At 37.6% G+C, this 14,629-nt stretch overlaps 1 protein-coding gene across 2 annotated transcripts in view; it reads right to left on the reverse strand.

The window, feature by feature from the left end:
• trappc9 (trafficking protein particle complex subunit 9) overlaps positions 1 to 14,629 on the reverse strand; it is a 258,472-nt gene that overhangs the window by 95,991 nt on the left and 147,852 nt on the right. For both annotated transcript variants that reach the window (XM_048203094.1, XM_048203092.1), the window contains one exon: positions 7,413 to 7,523. In XM_048203094.1, the coding sequence (XP_048059051.1) occupies positions 7,413 to 7,523 (111 nt within the window). The remainder of the gene's footprint in view (positions 1 to 7,412; positions 7,524 to 14,629) is intronic.

Below are 14,629 nucleotides of genomic sequence, written 5' to 3' on the forward strand. Positions count from 1 at the left end.
TACAACAGTATTGCAGTTTCATCCATTTTCAGAATAGAAAGAAAGAAAGAAAGAAAGAAAGAAAGAAAGAAAGAAAGAAAGAAAGAAAGAAAGAAAGAGAAGATACAGCATTTATGTGATCAAGGATTTCTGCTGCAGTTTCAAAGTGTCACTGATTGTGTTTTCAGAGGGAGAGGGAGAGAGAGCGAGAGAGAGCGAGTGAGGGTTATATTTAGCTCATGTGTGTGTTCTCTCCCGTGACTCCAGCAGCAGAAACACTGAGCTATTTATAGACTGCCTCCCAGTAACCCGCGGTTACCGGCAAATACAGCAGCATCACTGCGCCACAGCAACACCGCATCACCCCACCCAACATCAGCGGCATCAGAGCCGCACCTCACAACATCACATTAACTCACTGTGTCGTTCAATTAGACAAGATGAAATTTAAAATACAATTTCATACATTCAAAACGACACAATCTCTCAGATGAGTCCACAGAAAAGATGACAGGTTATTAAATCCCTCCGTCTGCAAGACACCTAATTCACAAATTCAGAATTATGTACGTGTGCCCTTTTTTTCTTCATTTTATTAGTGATGTGCTAACAAGTATACAATTTATTTATCTATTTATTTATTTATTTATTTTATTTTGTGATGCAATTTTATAGTTTTTTTATTCTTTTTTAAATTCAATTAAATTTAATACTATACACACACACACACATAAAAATAAGTTTAAGTTGAATCAGCATATTTGAATATTTTAGCATAATATAAGAGCATACATACAATAGTAAATATTTCTCTTCTTGTTTGTCATCATCTTTTATTGTTCACTGAGCTTTATGAAATATATTTTGGAATTGCAGCACTGCATGCATCTGTGAAGGACTGAATAAGCACTGGCTTAAAAGTATCTTAGTAGGCAGCATAATTAAGTCACATTTGCTGTCCATAGGGGGCATTTCCATGATGCCTTAAAATGTTGCCTCAGGAACAGGAACAGATCTAGAGAATTTCGGCTGTGTCTTGAGACTGTGGGTAAGGGAAAATAGCAGTTTGTATCCTTCCACACACACACACACACACACACACACACACACACACACACACTCTACACTGCATTTTTACATTTTTAATAAAACATTGTTTAGTATGTTTTCAAAGCTATTTTAAATATGAGGACTCGTGAAATGATTCCTCATGAAATACTTACGTCGTAATACCAGTGTAATACCCATGTCATTACACACATTTGTGTCCTCATAAATCACATAAAGGTGCACGTGCACACACACGCACGCACACACACACACACACACACACACACACACACACACACACACACACACACACACACACACACACACAGTAAAGGAAAAGTGGCCCTTCATCATGGAGGAAGCACTTAGAGGCTTGTTGCTACAGCAACAGGCTTTTGTTTAAATTATGTGGGTAATGAAGAAGTTGAGCAGAGTATGGCACACACACTCGCAGAGGCAGCACGCACTTCACAAGAGAAGTGGAAAGAGTGCAAAATCCCAAAATGCACAATGTGTCGCAAATTCAGTGCCCTTTTTGGTGTGTGTGTGTGTGTGTATTCACTGTAAATTCCCTGTGGTGTGATTGTCATGAAGTCCGCTGGTTCTAATAACACACACTCATGTAAAATCCAGCCCCTTCAGGTGTTACACAGCCAATCACTTAAAGGTCCCGTTTTTCGTGGTTTTTTGAAGCTTTGATTGTGTTTATAGTGTGCAATATAACATGTGTTCATGTTTCGCGTGTAAAAAAAACACAGTATTTTTCACATAATTTACTTATCTGTATACCGCTGTTTCCATCGTCATAAAAACGGGCTGATGACTTCCTTGTTCTATGAAGTCCCTCCTTCAGAAATACGTAACGAGTTCTGATTGTGCCAGCGGTTCCTGTGTTGTGATTCGACAGCAGCTTAGCGCTCCTTGCCCGGAAAGGTCACGCCTCTTACCATAACGTGGAGATGCACGCGCTCAGTGTTATTGTAAACATGTCTTTAATTTTACCCTATCAATTTGAGCCGGAATCAGACCCGGTGATTGGACTGCGGGATGAAAATAACAGCGTTTCGACGACATGGCGACAAACACACTCTACAAACGCAACTCTTGTGTATTCCTGTGGGCGGAGGTTAGTCAAAAAACTGTTTTAGTGACGTCATTAAAGAAGGAAGTAGAGGGATGTAGTCCAAACTGGCCGTTCGATGTAGGCGACTTCTGTTAAATAAAATATCTCGCTTGGCATTGAACTTTGAGCTTTAAAATTGTACAGATTTTATTTATACTCGAACAACAACATTACACACTAACTAAAGTTTGAAACATGGGATCACGAAGAACGGGACCTTTAAATATGCATGATCATTTAAATATAGACATGTTCATCAGAAAAAATGAAAGGAAACATTCATTGATCACAAGTTCATACTGTTTGCATTTATAACTTCTCAAGCTGAAACACACACAAGCTTCTTATTAAAGATTAAGAGACTTTTCAAATCCATTCAGTTTTACAAAAGCTGCAAGTTTCTCACATCATAATCCAAAATCTAATATTAGATCAAAATCTAATTAAAATGAATATCATAAGAAGCTAAGTGAACAATAACAAATTAATTAATTTATTTAATAAAGGTATTTAGGCACAAAAATAATTAGGAGAGAGAGGAGTAAAATACACTTCAAATAGTGCATTTTTGAAGGTTTGGCTGAACGTCAATGGAATGTCAATTCATGTCTGTATGATAACTTTACAGGGCACAACCTGAAGTATAATTAGGGCTATTAGTTTTATGTTTTACTTTATGTTAGTAAAGTTCATTCTTTCTCCTTGAATTGAGTACAACTTAAATAAAAAATATAAATCTGACCAATTAACCTGTTGAGCCAGAACCATGACAATGACACCTGAACTCAAAGTCAAAACTTTTCGAAACCCTTTGGAGTGTGTGCAACGCTGTGGTATGTTTTAAAAGAAGACAAATGGAGCTTTATATTTGAAGGTCTCATTAGAGTCAGCTGACTGAACACAGACAGGCTAGTCTGGCTCAATATGAACTTATTATGATCTTTATGATCTGCGTTAGTTACCTGCTCTAATATGCTGGCATACAAAAAGCTTTGATCACACGGTTTCAGGTGTTTGAACACAGATGTGTATCCACAGTGTGTGTAAACAACCAGCCTATAATGGTAAAAAAATTCAAGCACTTCTTTATTTATAATCCCCATAAATCATAAACAGTATCTCCAAACGCACGGTTCCAGATTTCCCGCTACTCTTATGTAAACCATGCCCATGACTGGTGACAATCTGCCCTATTAGCATAGATCCCATCCTGAGTGAGCCGCAGCAGTCCACCATTTCTGTTTCCTCGCAGATGGAGACATACAATGTATGCACTAAAAAAACATTAAAAACACTCTGTTATTAGATGTACCAGATTTTGCGTGAGTGCGTGAGATTCTCCAGTTTTGTTGTTGTTGAGTATCTGAAGCACAAGCTGTTAAAGCTCCGCCCTCTTCTGGAAAGGAGGCCGGGAGCAGCAGCTCATTTGCATTTAAAGGGACACACACAAAAAGGGGAAATTTGACAAGCTAGAATAAATGATCTGTGGGGTATTTTGAGCTGAAACTTCAAAGACACATTCTGGTGACACCAGAGACTTAGCTTGTGAAAAGGGGCATAATAGGTCCCCTTTAAAGAATAATCAGACTTTCAGTGTCGAAAACACAAAATGCACACCAGGAAAGGAATCAAGATCTCATCTGAATCTTAAACACAACAGCACTTCACTGAGAAAAACTCCAGCATATCCAGCTCTTACAGAAATAATCTCTCTCTAAAAGAAAAAAAAAAAAAAAGACAGCTGAGGAGATCTAAGGCTCAGAGAAATCGATTAGTGAAGGTGAGCCCTCGCGCCGCTGGACGCCTCATTGTCACGCTGGCGGCCCGCAGATGATTGACATGAATGATTGGTATGCAGCGAGGACAGTGTCGTCCTTTAAAAAACCTCTCCCTGAAAGCATTCATCATACAGAATGACAGAACGAGGCAGAGGAAAAGACACAGAACCTCCACAAGATGATCCGTCACGTGTTATGAGAAAAGAAAGAAAGAATCAGTATGAAGAACTACACAATAACACAAAACACACACCGTGTCATTAAAGGGGGGAGACCCGATTTAGCTATCTATGAGATCAATAACCAGTACAACACACACACACACAGACATCGATCAGTATGTACTCGTTTATATTTCATCCTCCAGAATCAATCCCGCCGCCGCTTCTGGAACTCTGTAATCTGTTCATCAATTCTCTCTGATTCTGTCAAAGCAGCACGTTTCCCAATCCAGTCATTAACCAGGTGATCGGGGAAAGGGTATGTGACTCTGCAGGGTGTCGAAGGGGCGGAGGGCTCGTATACAAAGAAACAACTCTGCAGGTCAACACAAACCTATCAAGCATTTTACGGAGGCTACATTTCCCACAATGCAACTCTCTAGGATTTTCATGCCATTAGTGGACAGGACAGTGAGAGAGAGAGAGAGAGAGAGAGAAAGGAAAGCGATCAAGCGATTCAAAATAAACAGGCAATAGCAAGTGAGTTGAGAAAATTAACCTTCAAAAATACGGGAAAATGCATTTAGCATTTAAAAGAGACTGCCATTACATTTTTTAAAAATAAGTCTCATATGATCACCAAGGCTGCATTTATTTAATCACAATACAGTGAAAGCTGTAATATTGTGAAATATTATCACAGTTTAAAAGAACTGTTGAAATGTAATTTATTCCTGTGATGGTAAAGCTGAATTTTCAGCATCATTACTCCAGACTGAGTGTCATACGATCCTTCAGAAATCATTCTAATATGCTGATTTGCAGCTCAAGAAACATTTCTTTTTATCAACATAAATGCTGAAAACAGTTGTACTGCCTAATAATTTTGTGGAAACTTATACATTTTTCTTCAGGATTCTTTGATGAATAGAAAGTTCAAAAGAACAGCATTTATTTGAAATAGGAATATTTTGTACTTGACTTTACTGTCATTGTTTTGAGCAATTTATTGCATCCTTGATAAATAGAAGTATCAATTTCTTTTAAAAAAAAAAATGTTTTTTTTTTCAATAAAATTGTGGCAACAGATATTATACTGCATCTGATAGATATCGTGATATCTTTGAAAAATAGTGTAAATTAAGTCATCAATTATTAAAAAAATAAATAAAAATAACTCACTTTAAAACTTGCTCTCCTCTGTATTAGAGGTCTGCATGGGACAGTTTTTTTGTCCCGCTCCCACAAGGTTCTATTCCGCACCCACTCGTTGCCCCTTAAAATTCACTCTGTGCTCCCCTGCTATCCACTTATAATGATTTGCTTCCCAACCCAACGGGTCCCGTTAAATTTAGATCTCCTTTCCAGAATCTCACATTTAAAGAAAGAGAGAGTGATTGGGAATAACAAATATAAAATGTTGGCTATACAAAATTTTTATTTGTTATTGTCTTATGATAGCCCACACTGTAAAAAATGACTGTGATTTTAACAGTAAAAGACTGTAAAAATGCTGCGGTGAAAAACTGTTAATTGGTTTACAGAATGTTTACGTACTATATACGGTGAATAACTGTAATAGATCTAACGGTACATTTAATGTAATTTTACGGTAAAATACCGTTAAATTCACAGTTTTTGGAAGTGAAAAATTATAATTCATTGTAAAATTTACAGTGAAAAAACGTAAATTGACATTCCCACAATTCCCTGCGTGACACTTCACATTTGATATATTTTCATTGAAATAACTCTGTTTCTTCTTAGTTTTTCTCATTTTTTTCTAATCAGTTATGTACATTAGGGTTTTATGTTACATCTAATGTTGTTAAATTAATGTTTATTGCATTTTTAAAATTTCATGCATGTTACCATGATGGTGTTTAGTGTGTGTGTGAATGACACTTTGTGCACCTTCCATATATTAGTATTGTCCTCCTCAGCTTGTGGAAAAGCTGCTTCTGATGAACTTTGAATCATCATGTGACTCTTATCACCACTGTGTTTGGTGACTGTCAGTGTATTATAAAAGGTACAAAACAGATATTAGTACTTCATTAGGTTGGTAAATTAACATTATATCAGTTAATGAAATATGTTATTTTACCGTAAATTTAACAGATTTTTTTTTTTTTTACGTTGCTACTGTATTTTTTACGGTAAAGTTCTGGCAACCACAGCTGCCGTTTTTTTACCGTAAATTTTACTGGGATTTTTTTTTTTTTACAGTGTACTGTCAACCCCGTAAAAAAGTCACAGAGAAAAATAGGCTAAATTAATTACGATATATGTCACTCAAACTATAGGCTAAGCCAAAAATAAGAATAAACGAAAACTGTTGGCTTACTAGCTATTCTGCAAAATTAAATCTTTTTTAACATCCACGCAAGAACAGAATGTCACTGACTGACGACGGTTTCAGGACCGAACATCTCTCCTCCAAAATCTGAGCCCAAAGGCTTTAATTCGGAGATTTAACCCATGCAGAAAGAAATCTGATCGGGTCTCGAGAGCTGCTAGAACGCAGACCTCTTCTCTGTGGCTCTCAAATCTCATTTAGTCCCAACTGGTTTACTGTCAATGACACCAAACACCATTGGTTTTCATGCGTCTCCACCAATCACAACTCCACAAAGTTTGAATATGCAAATGAGATTAGAGAGATGATTTTCAGAGAACATTCACAGTTGTATTTCACAAAAGAAATAACATCATACAGATTAAAAAAGGCACGTAGGATTCATTTTTGGGTGAACTATCCCTTTAATGATTGACATGATGACATTTGCTCTTCATAAGTTACCTGGTTCAACTTATCAGCTTCCAAACCAGTAAAAAACATTACATGAATAAAGATTTAATCAGTATTTTTCTCATCTTAAACTCAGGGCGGAATAATGCGGTCATATTTGCATTTTATCCTTCATTTCTTCAAATGAAAGAATGTCATGTGGTGAATCCTGTCTCCTTAAGTTTGCATATCTTCAAAAAAAAAAAAAAAAAAAAAAAAAAAAAAAAAAAAAAAAGGCAATTTCAGCACGACACATCAAAAACCTACTGCGGAGTATACGGAGGCACTATAAGTGTGCGTCTGTCGCTCCAAGACTCTATGAAAGTCAGAAACTGTGACCTGCTGCAGCTCCGGTTCATGAGAGTAACTTTCATGAAATAGAGAGCTGTCAGTGGAGAAGAGGGTCAGGTAATGCCGTCTGACAGTCTTCGGACTTCAATCAGCCAGACAGACGGCGTTACATCACAGCGATGGAGGAGGAGTCAGTGCAAAGTGAAGGTGTGTGTGTGTGTGTGTGTGTGTGTGTGTACCTCTGACACTCGCTGGCGTGCAGCACCAGGTCCTGGTTGTTCTTGGCAGACAGCGTGAGCTCATGTTCAGTCGAGTTGAAGACGTCCAGCAGCAGATGACATTGACGAGTACTGCAGACAAACCGAGGGAGTATTAATGAAGTACAGAACTCACACCCTGTGGATCATTTATTTCATTACATTAAGCTTTGAACATCAATCTTTCTGTCCTCAATTCAAGCAAAATAAAGCAAAGGACACATTTGACATTTAACACACAGTTTTGTGGAGTAGGAACTTATGACCTGTCTGTCAGTTTGTTAGGACAAAGAAATCAGGTGAGCATTGGACAAATCGATCAAATCAAACAAGGAATTGTGAAATTATTTATCCAATACATTTTTTTTTTTTACTTTTTTTAATGATTGATAATAATATCATATTTAGAAAACACATAGAATTATGTGTATAATATATAGAAATTTAATTTATTAAAATGTATTTGCATTTTTTAGGTGCAACATGTTTATTATTATATAAAATATTATTAAAATGCGTATATTGTCTATGCAATACATGCACTACCATTCAAAAGTAAATTAAATAAATACTTTTATTCAGCAAGAATGCATTAACTTGATCAAAAGTGACAGTAAAGACTTCTATATCGTTACAAAAAATGTTGATAATAATCATAAATGTTTCTTTTGCAGCAAATCAGCATATTAGAATGATTTCTGAAGGATCATGTGACACTGAAGACTGGAGTAATGATGCTGAAAATTCAGCTTTGCATCACATGGATAAATTACATTTTAAAATATATCTAAATAAAAATCTGTTATTTTAAATTGTAATATTTTTTAATATTTTTGATTGTCTTTACTGTATTTTTAATCAAATAAATCCAGCCTTAGTGAGCATAAGAGACAAAACTTTTGAAAGTTAGTGTATGTACAAAAGCATTAACAAAATGTGCTTTAAATCATTTTGATATTCATTTTGACATCACTTTACACCTCTAACACACACACACACACACACACACAAAAACAGATGGGCACGAGGTCATGCAGATGCACTTGTCATCTTCTGTCCAAACATCAAAGGTTAGTGTCCCTTTCATGTACCGAAAGCTTTGTGTGTGTATGTGTGAGTGTGTGTGTGCTTTATTTATGAAAACAAATTCTCATATCCACCACAGTAACACAACACACATAAATCATATTCTACACTACTAGTATTCCCCAAGAAATCTACTTTTAACTTCAGTCAAGGTTTCTTGCAGTCAAGGTTTCTATCTTCATCTTCTCTGACCACTAGAACTAAACTGTTCTTTTTATGCATCTGTACTTTTAAGGATTAGTACATCAAATATAGCGCATGAAACTGTACTTCAAAAGAGCAAGAAAAGGCCAGTTTACCATGGTATGGTGCCTTTAAACCTCAGTGAGTGGCGTGTATAAATAGCAAAGATTTTGAATGATATGATGGCCAGTGTGTCGGCGCACAAGCAGAGCAGTCAAGACATACAGTGTCTCTCTCTCTCTCTCTCTCATTTCTTACAGTGATCAGTGAGGAATGAATCATCACAAGAGATGCTGCCAAGTTTTAAATAGCAGAGAGAAATTGAGAGCGAGTGCCAACCAATGCTTACTCAACACGAGCATCCTTCATTCTCTCTCTCCATCAGTCTCTCTCAACTCTTGAACAGATGCTGAAAGTTTTCCTGCAGCAGAGTCAAATGACGTCACCGCATGGAAAACACTGAGTATTTAGAGCAGGGGTCATCAACTATATTTGTCCAAGGGCCAGAATTTTTCTCTGCAGACACTGTAAGGGCCAGATACTCGTAATATAAAATAAAATTCGAATTGTATCCTAATATGTTATTATTTGATATACTAATTCTAATTCCAAATGTATTTTATTTTTTACATATTACCTGTACTGCAGCAAGCCACCAGGGGGCGATAGCGATATTTTAGGCTTCATATTTGTGAGGCTGTCAAGCTGTCCATCACTGTCACGCAATTTTGACATTTGTGAAAAAATGAGCACGTGAAACAATAAAAGATGTTCAATGAGAGCAACGCGTTTATCGTCATTCTTGACTGAAGGCAGGCTATGGCACAAGCTACTTTTCAGAAGGGTTTTTTTTTTTTCGTTAGATTTAAAAATAAATAAATATGGAACGGACCCGAATATTCAAATATTCGTTCGGTGGGTTGGTATTCGATTTGAAAATTTGACATTCGAATATTTTTTTATTTTTATTTTTTGCACACCTGGGATCCCCCGCGAAACGATTCTCATTCCCCCTTGAATAAGGCCGGCGACACACTGGCTGCGTGAGCGTCTCAGCTGCGTGGCGTGTCCGTTTTTATTTCGGCTCCCATATTTAACAGGTTGGAGTTTGCACACTGAGACACGCGTCTCAGGCGCGCTCGAGCCACGCGGAAAACGCGTGCATGCTAGAAATAGAACCGACGCGTGTTCCAGCAATGGGAGTGTTCAGAACAGCGGAGTTTGTATGGACCGAAGTGCATGTCTGAGCTTGTGTTTTGTTGCTTTAACACTGTGGAAAATACAATAATAGAAACAAAATGTATTAGCATTTTTACCCGTTATTATCAATCTAAATTAATCTCGTTTTTAATTTAACTTAATTTCATTTTTCTTTATTTAAATTTCATTTATTTAAATTTCGTTTTTTCTTTATTTAAATTTCGTGTTTGTTTATATAAATTTCGTTTTTTCTTTATTTAAATTTTGTTTTTTCTTTATTTAAATTTCGTTTTTCTTTATTTAAATCTACCCTTACTGTGCCAATTTGTTAGTCAGAAAAATATTAGACTACCTTAAAAGTATTGCTTAATTTAACAGACCTGTGTGTGCGTTTTATATCACTAGTGCAGTGTCCGTTCTCGGAGCATAAGCCCTGCCCGCATGAGGTGCGCCGCTTCCCGCTCGCGCTGTTCTGACTGTAGTTTACTAAAAGTTTATTAATTCTGAATGTGTCGCGTCTCGCGTGTCCATCTATATTGCACCAAATGCGACACTGCACTGCCTTGTGAAGTCGATTGGATGAACGGTTCTCGAAATAATAAAAATGCAAACGGACATACAGACACAGATTCCTGCCTTTATTAGAGAGAAAAATACGTTCATTACTACCGAAGCTTCGAAGCTCAAAAAATGGTATTCGGACCAGCCCTAAACTTTTTTCCTCTTACAAGGCTATTCCTGAATTCAGTATTATTCTGGGGGCCGGATGGAAATCTCTGGCGGGCCGGATTTGGCCCGCGGGCCGCCAGTTGACGTTGCATGATTTAGAGGAACGTTTCAAGTTAAACACAACACGTCTCATGAAATTGACTCCATTTAAGTCCCCCTAATATGCTATTTTAAAGGCTCCTTGTTTTTGTTTTGGAGGTTCACACTTTAATTTCCTTTAAAGGGGACCTATTATGTAAAATTCACTTTTGCATGGTGTTTGCACATAAATGTGTGTTGGCAGTGTGTGTACACAACCACCCTATAGTGATAAAAATCCAACCACTCCTTTTTTTTAATCCCCATAAATCATAAGCAGTGTCTCAGAACAAGCCGTTTCCAGATCCCTGGCAGTGTGACATCACAAAAGCCATAGGCCCCGCCCACGAATGTTGACAGACACTGCCGTTTGAACATAGAACCGCCCTGAGTGAGTTCACAGCGAGTTTACACAGTCTGCCATTGCTGCACTAACGAGAATAACTCTCAAGCGTTTTAGGTGTTCTGTAGCTGGATGGATTAATCCACATAGCTCTCTTCATTTACAACCTAAATCTGAGCTGCTGAAAACGAGGTGGATTAACTTGGTTTTCCAGAAAATTCTCCCTCAGTTCTGTCGAAATTCGTTTATGTCTGTGCAAATCATTTCACACCAGACTGCTTAGTGAACAAATATGAATACAAAGGGACAATACAAAACAGAGACTGTGCTAAAATGTGCTACTTAAGGATATACAAGATAAACTGTTCGTGATCCAGCTTACAGTCTCCAGAGTGACACTGGATATGGCAGTAATGAAGGTGAGAGCACTTTATTACAGTTCATCGGAGTTTATTTACGGATATAAAGTTTATTAAGCACCACCCGAAAGGTATAAGGTCTTTATATTAGGGCTGCACGATTAATTGCACGAGATTGTCTCGTCAGTAAAGCCGGTTCTGTGATTAGCGGTAAATGTCCATCACCTGCTTTCAAATGGAGCGGCACTTAATATACAGAGCCGTAGTTCGCGGACAAGCTACGCAATATCGCGTTCATAATCGCAGATGAATCGCTTTCGATTACGAACGTGATATTGCGTAGCTTGTCCGCGAACTACGGCTCTGTATATTAAGTGCCGCTCCATTTGAAAGCAGGTGATGGACATTTACCGCTAATCACAGAACCGGCTTTACTGATGAGACACGCATGACAAAAGCATGCGATTAATCGTGCAGCCCTACTTTATATATTCGTTTACTGTTAGTTGTAACGAGTGTTTCTGTGTACTTCGCTATGTATGTTGGTAATACAAGGATAAGAGAGAGAGAGTTTATGGATAATATTTTAATGCACACTTGCAGTGTTTTATTAAGCTCTTACAGTGATTTTCTAGAGTGAAAACGGACACTTCATCTTTTGTGTGAAGTACAATAAACGTCATAAAACTCATATGTATATTTTTGGCCATCTTTCAGACAGTTCAACAGGCCTGTACTAATATAGTGGATTAAAAACAAGACGACAATATAAGTTATAACCGTAATTGAACTAAACTATACCTGTATATCTCCATGCAGCATATATTCACAGTTTCTGACATTATAGTGCGTCCTGACTGAATCCTGTCACCGGAGAATCAGCTCGTGAAGCTCCGCCCTCTTAGGCCGAGCACAGCAGCTCATTTGCATTTAAAGGGACCACACTGAAATGGCTCGTTTTTAAATTTTAACATGCTATAAAAATTATCTGAGAGGTATTTCGAGCTAAAACTTCACATACACACTCTGGGGACATCACAGACTTATATTACATCTTGTAAAATGGGGCATAATAGGTCCCCTTTAATATACTTTGCACATCAACTCATTTCTCACAGTGTCTTAAATGGATTAATAAAGGATTCAGTTGCTCTAAGCCCCTCCTTTCCGAGAACTTACTCTGCTCTGATTGGTCAGATGGCCCAGTCTGTTGTGATTGGTCAGTGCATGTCAGAATTGAAACACCCATTACCATATCTGTATTTCAGCTCCGGATTTTCCTCAGCACTTGACATGAACCACAGGGACACTGTACTAATTTGATTCCGAGTTCTCATGGTTTTGAAGTGCATCAAAGTGGATTTGCTTCTGCAGTGCAGAAAACAGTGTCTTCTCAACATGTTGAAAACAAGAGCCAAACTCTTCCAGGACTCAGCTACAACTACAGTGTTTGATGGTCAAAGTAGATTGTTACAAACCTACATTTTTGGAGACAATTACTCCATTTATCTGCACTTTGATCTCTGAAATTTGCAAACAGCTATATTACACACTACATGAAAGATAACATCTGAAAAAAGCATAATGGGACACTTTAAAAGAAAGAAAAAAAAAAGTTTCTATTTATAATCTTTCTTCAAAATAAACATCTAAAAGTTTTTTTTTTTTTTTTGTTTAGCCCATTCGCCTTTGGCTGCTCACTGGGAATTTCAAGACAATAAGGCAAGATTTTCTGTAATGTTGTTTTTGGAAACAACATAGATTGTCTATATATATATATATATATATTCTGTTTGGAATCATCCAGAATGCTTTGCCCCATAGGCTTCCATTATAAGTGAATTAATGTATGTGTTTTAAGTAGTGAGTTTAAGCTGTACTGAACCCCAAACAATCCTTTAAGACACTTGGAGATTTGCCATTTGAATGTTTTCTTCCCTCCGGAGTTCCGCGTCTCAAAACATCCGCTCACACAGAAGACATAAAAGCTTTTTTTTAAGGCAGGTTGTTTTTCATTTAATGGTCTTCCTGTATTATTTGTGTGTTAAGTGTGTCTAAGAGCAATTGTGAAGTGTGTGTTGTGGGCGTGTGTTAATGGTGTCTGAGTTTAGTAATTAAACTGTTGCTTTTTACAACATCCTGTTGAATTTATTTGGTCAAACACACACACACAGACTGTACATTTGTCCACACATAAGAGGTGTGGGTGTGAATTAGAGACACAGACATTAGTCACGGACCACTTTATGTGTTAGGAAAGCATCTTTAAGAACCTTTAAAGAGAAATAATCGAAGCAGTCCAGCAGTATTCATCAGATCTGTGGTGTGGAACCCATCTCTACTCTGCCTACATTATTCAGCGCAGACGATGGGCCATTTGTCTGGACCCGCCGCCCAGAAATTTCAAGAAGATTTTCATCTCAGTAACATTATTTCATCTGCTCAGAGGTACTGAGCTGAAGAAGTGCACGGCGCTCGAGTGGATCCTTCAAGATGCTGCGAACAGTAGTGCGTCTGAGCGCGTACGTGTGTAAATGTGTCCCGTTCCTATAAAGCCTCCATATATAATGCATTATGAAAAGAATTCATAATTCATAGTTACTCTCTTAAAGAGCACAATGGAATAGAGCATTAAGTGTAATTAAAGGTCCCATTTTTCGTGTTTTTTTGAAGCTTTAATTGTGTTTATAGTGTGCAATATAACATGTGTTCATGTTTCGCGTGTAAAAAAACACAGTATTTTTCACATAATTTACTTATCTGTATACCGCTGTTTCCACTGTCATAAAAACGGGCTGATGACTTCCTTGTTCTATGAAGTCCCTCCTTCAGAAATACGTAACGAGTTCTGATTGTGCCAGCGGTTCCTGTGTTGTGATTCGACAGCAGTTTAGCGCTCCTTGCCCGGAAAGGTCACGCCTCTTACCATAACGTGGAGATGCGTGCGCTCAGAGTTATTGTAAACATGTCTTTAATTTTACCCTATCAATTTGAGCCGGAATCAGACCCGGTTATTGGACTGCGGGATGAAAATAACAGCGTTTCGACGACATGGCGACAAACACACTCTACAAACGCAACTCTTGTGTATTCCTGTGGGCGGAGGTTAGTCAAAAAACTGTTTTAGTGACGTCATTAAAGAAGGAAGTAGAGGGATGTAGTCCAAACTGGCCGTTCGATGTAGGCGACTTCTGTTAAATAAAATATCTCGCTTGGCATTG

Source organism: Megalobrama amblycephala, linkage group LG9, assembly GCF_018812025.1.
Source record: "Megalobrama amblycephala isolate DHTTF-2021 linkage group LG9, ASM1881202v1, whole genome shotgun sequence".
Lineage (NCBI taxonomy): Eukaryota > Metazoa > Chordata > Actinopteri > Cypriniformes > Xenocyprididae > Megalobrama > Megalobrama amblycephala.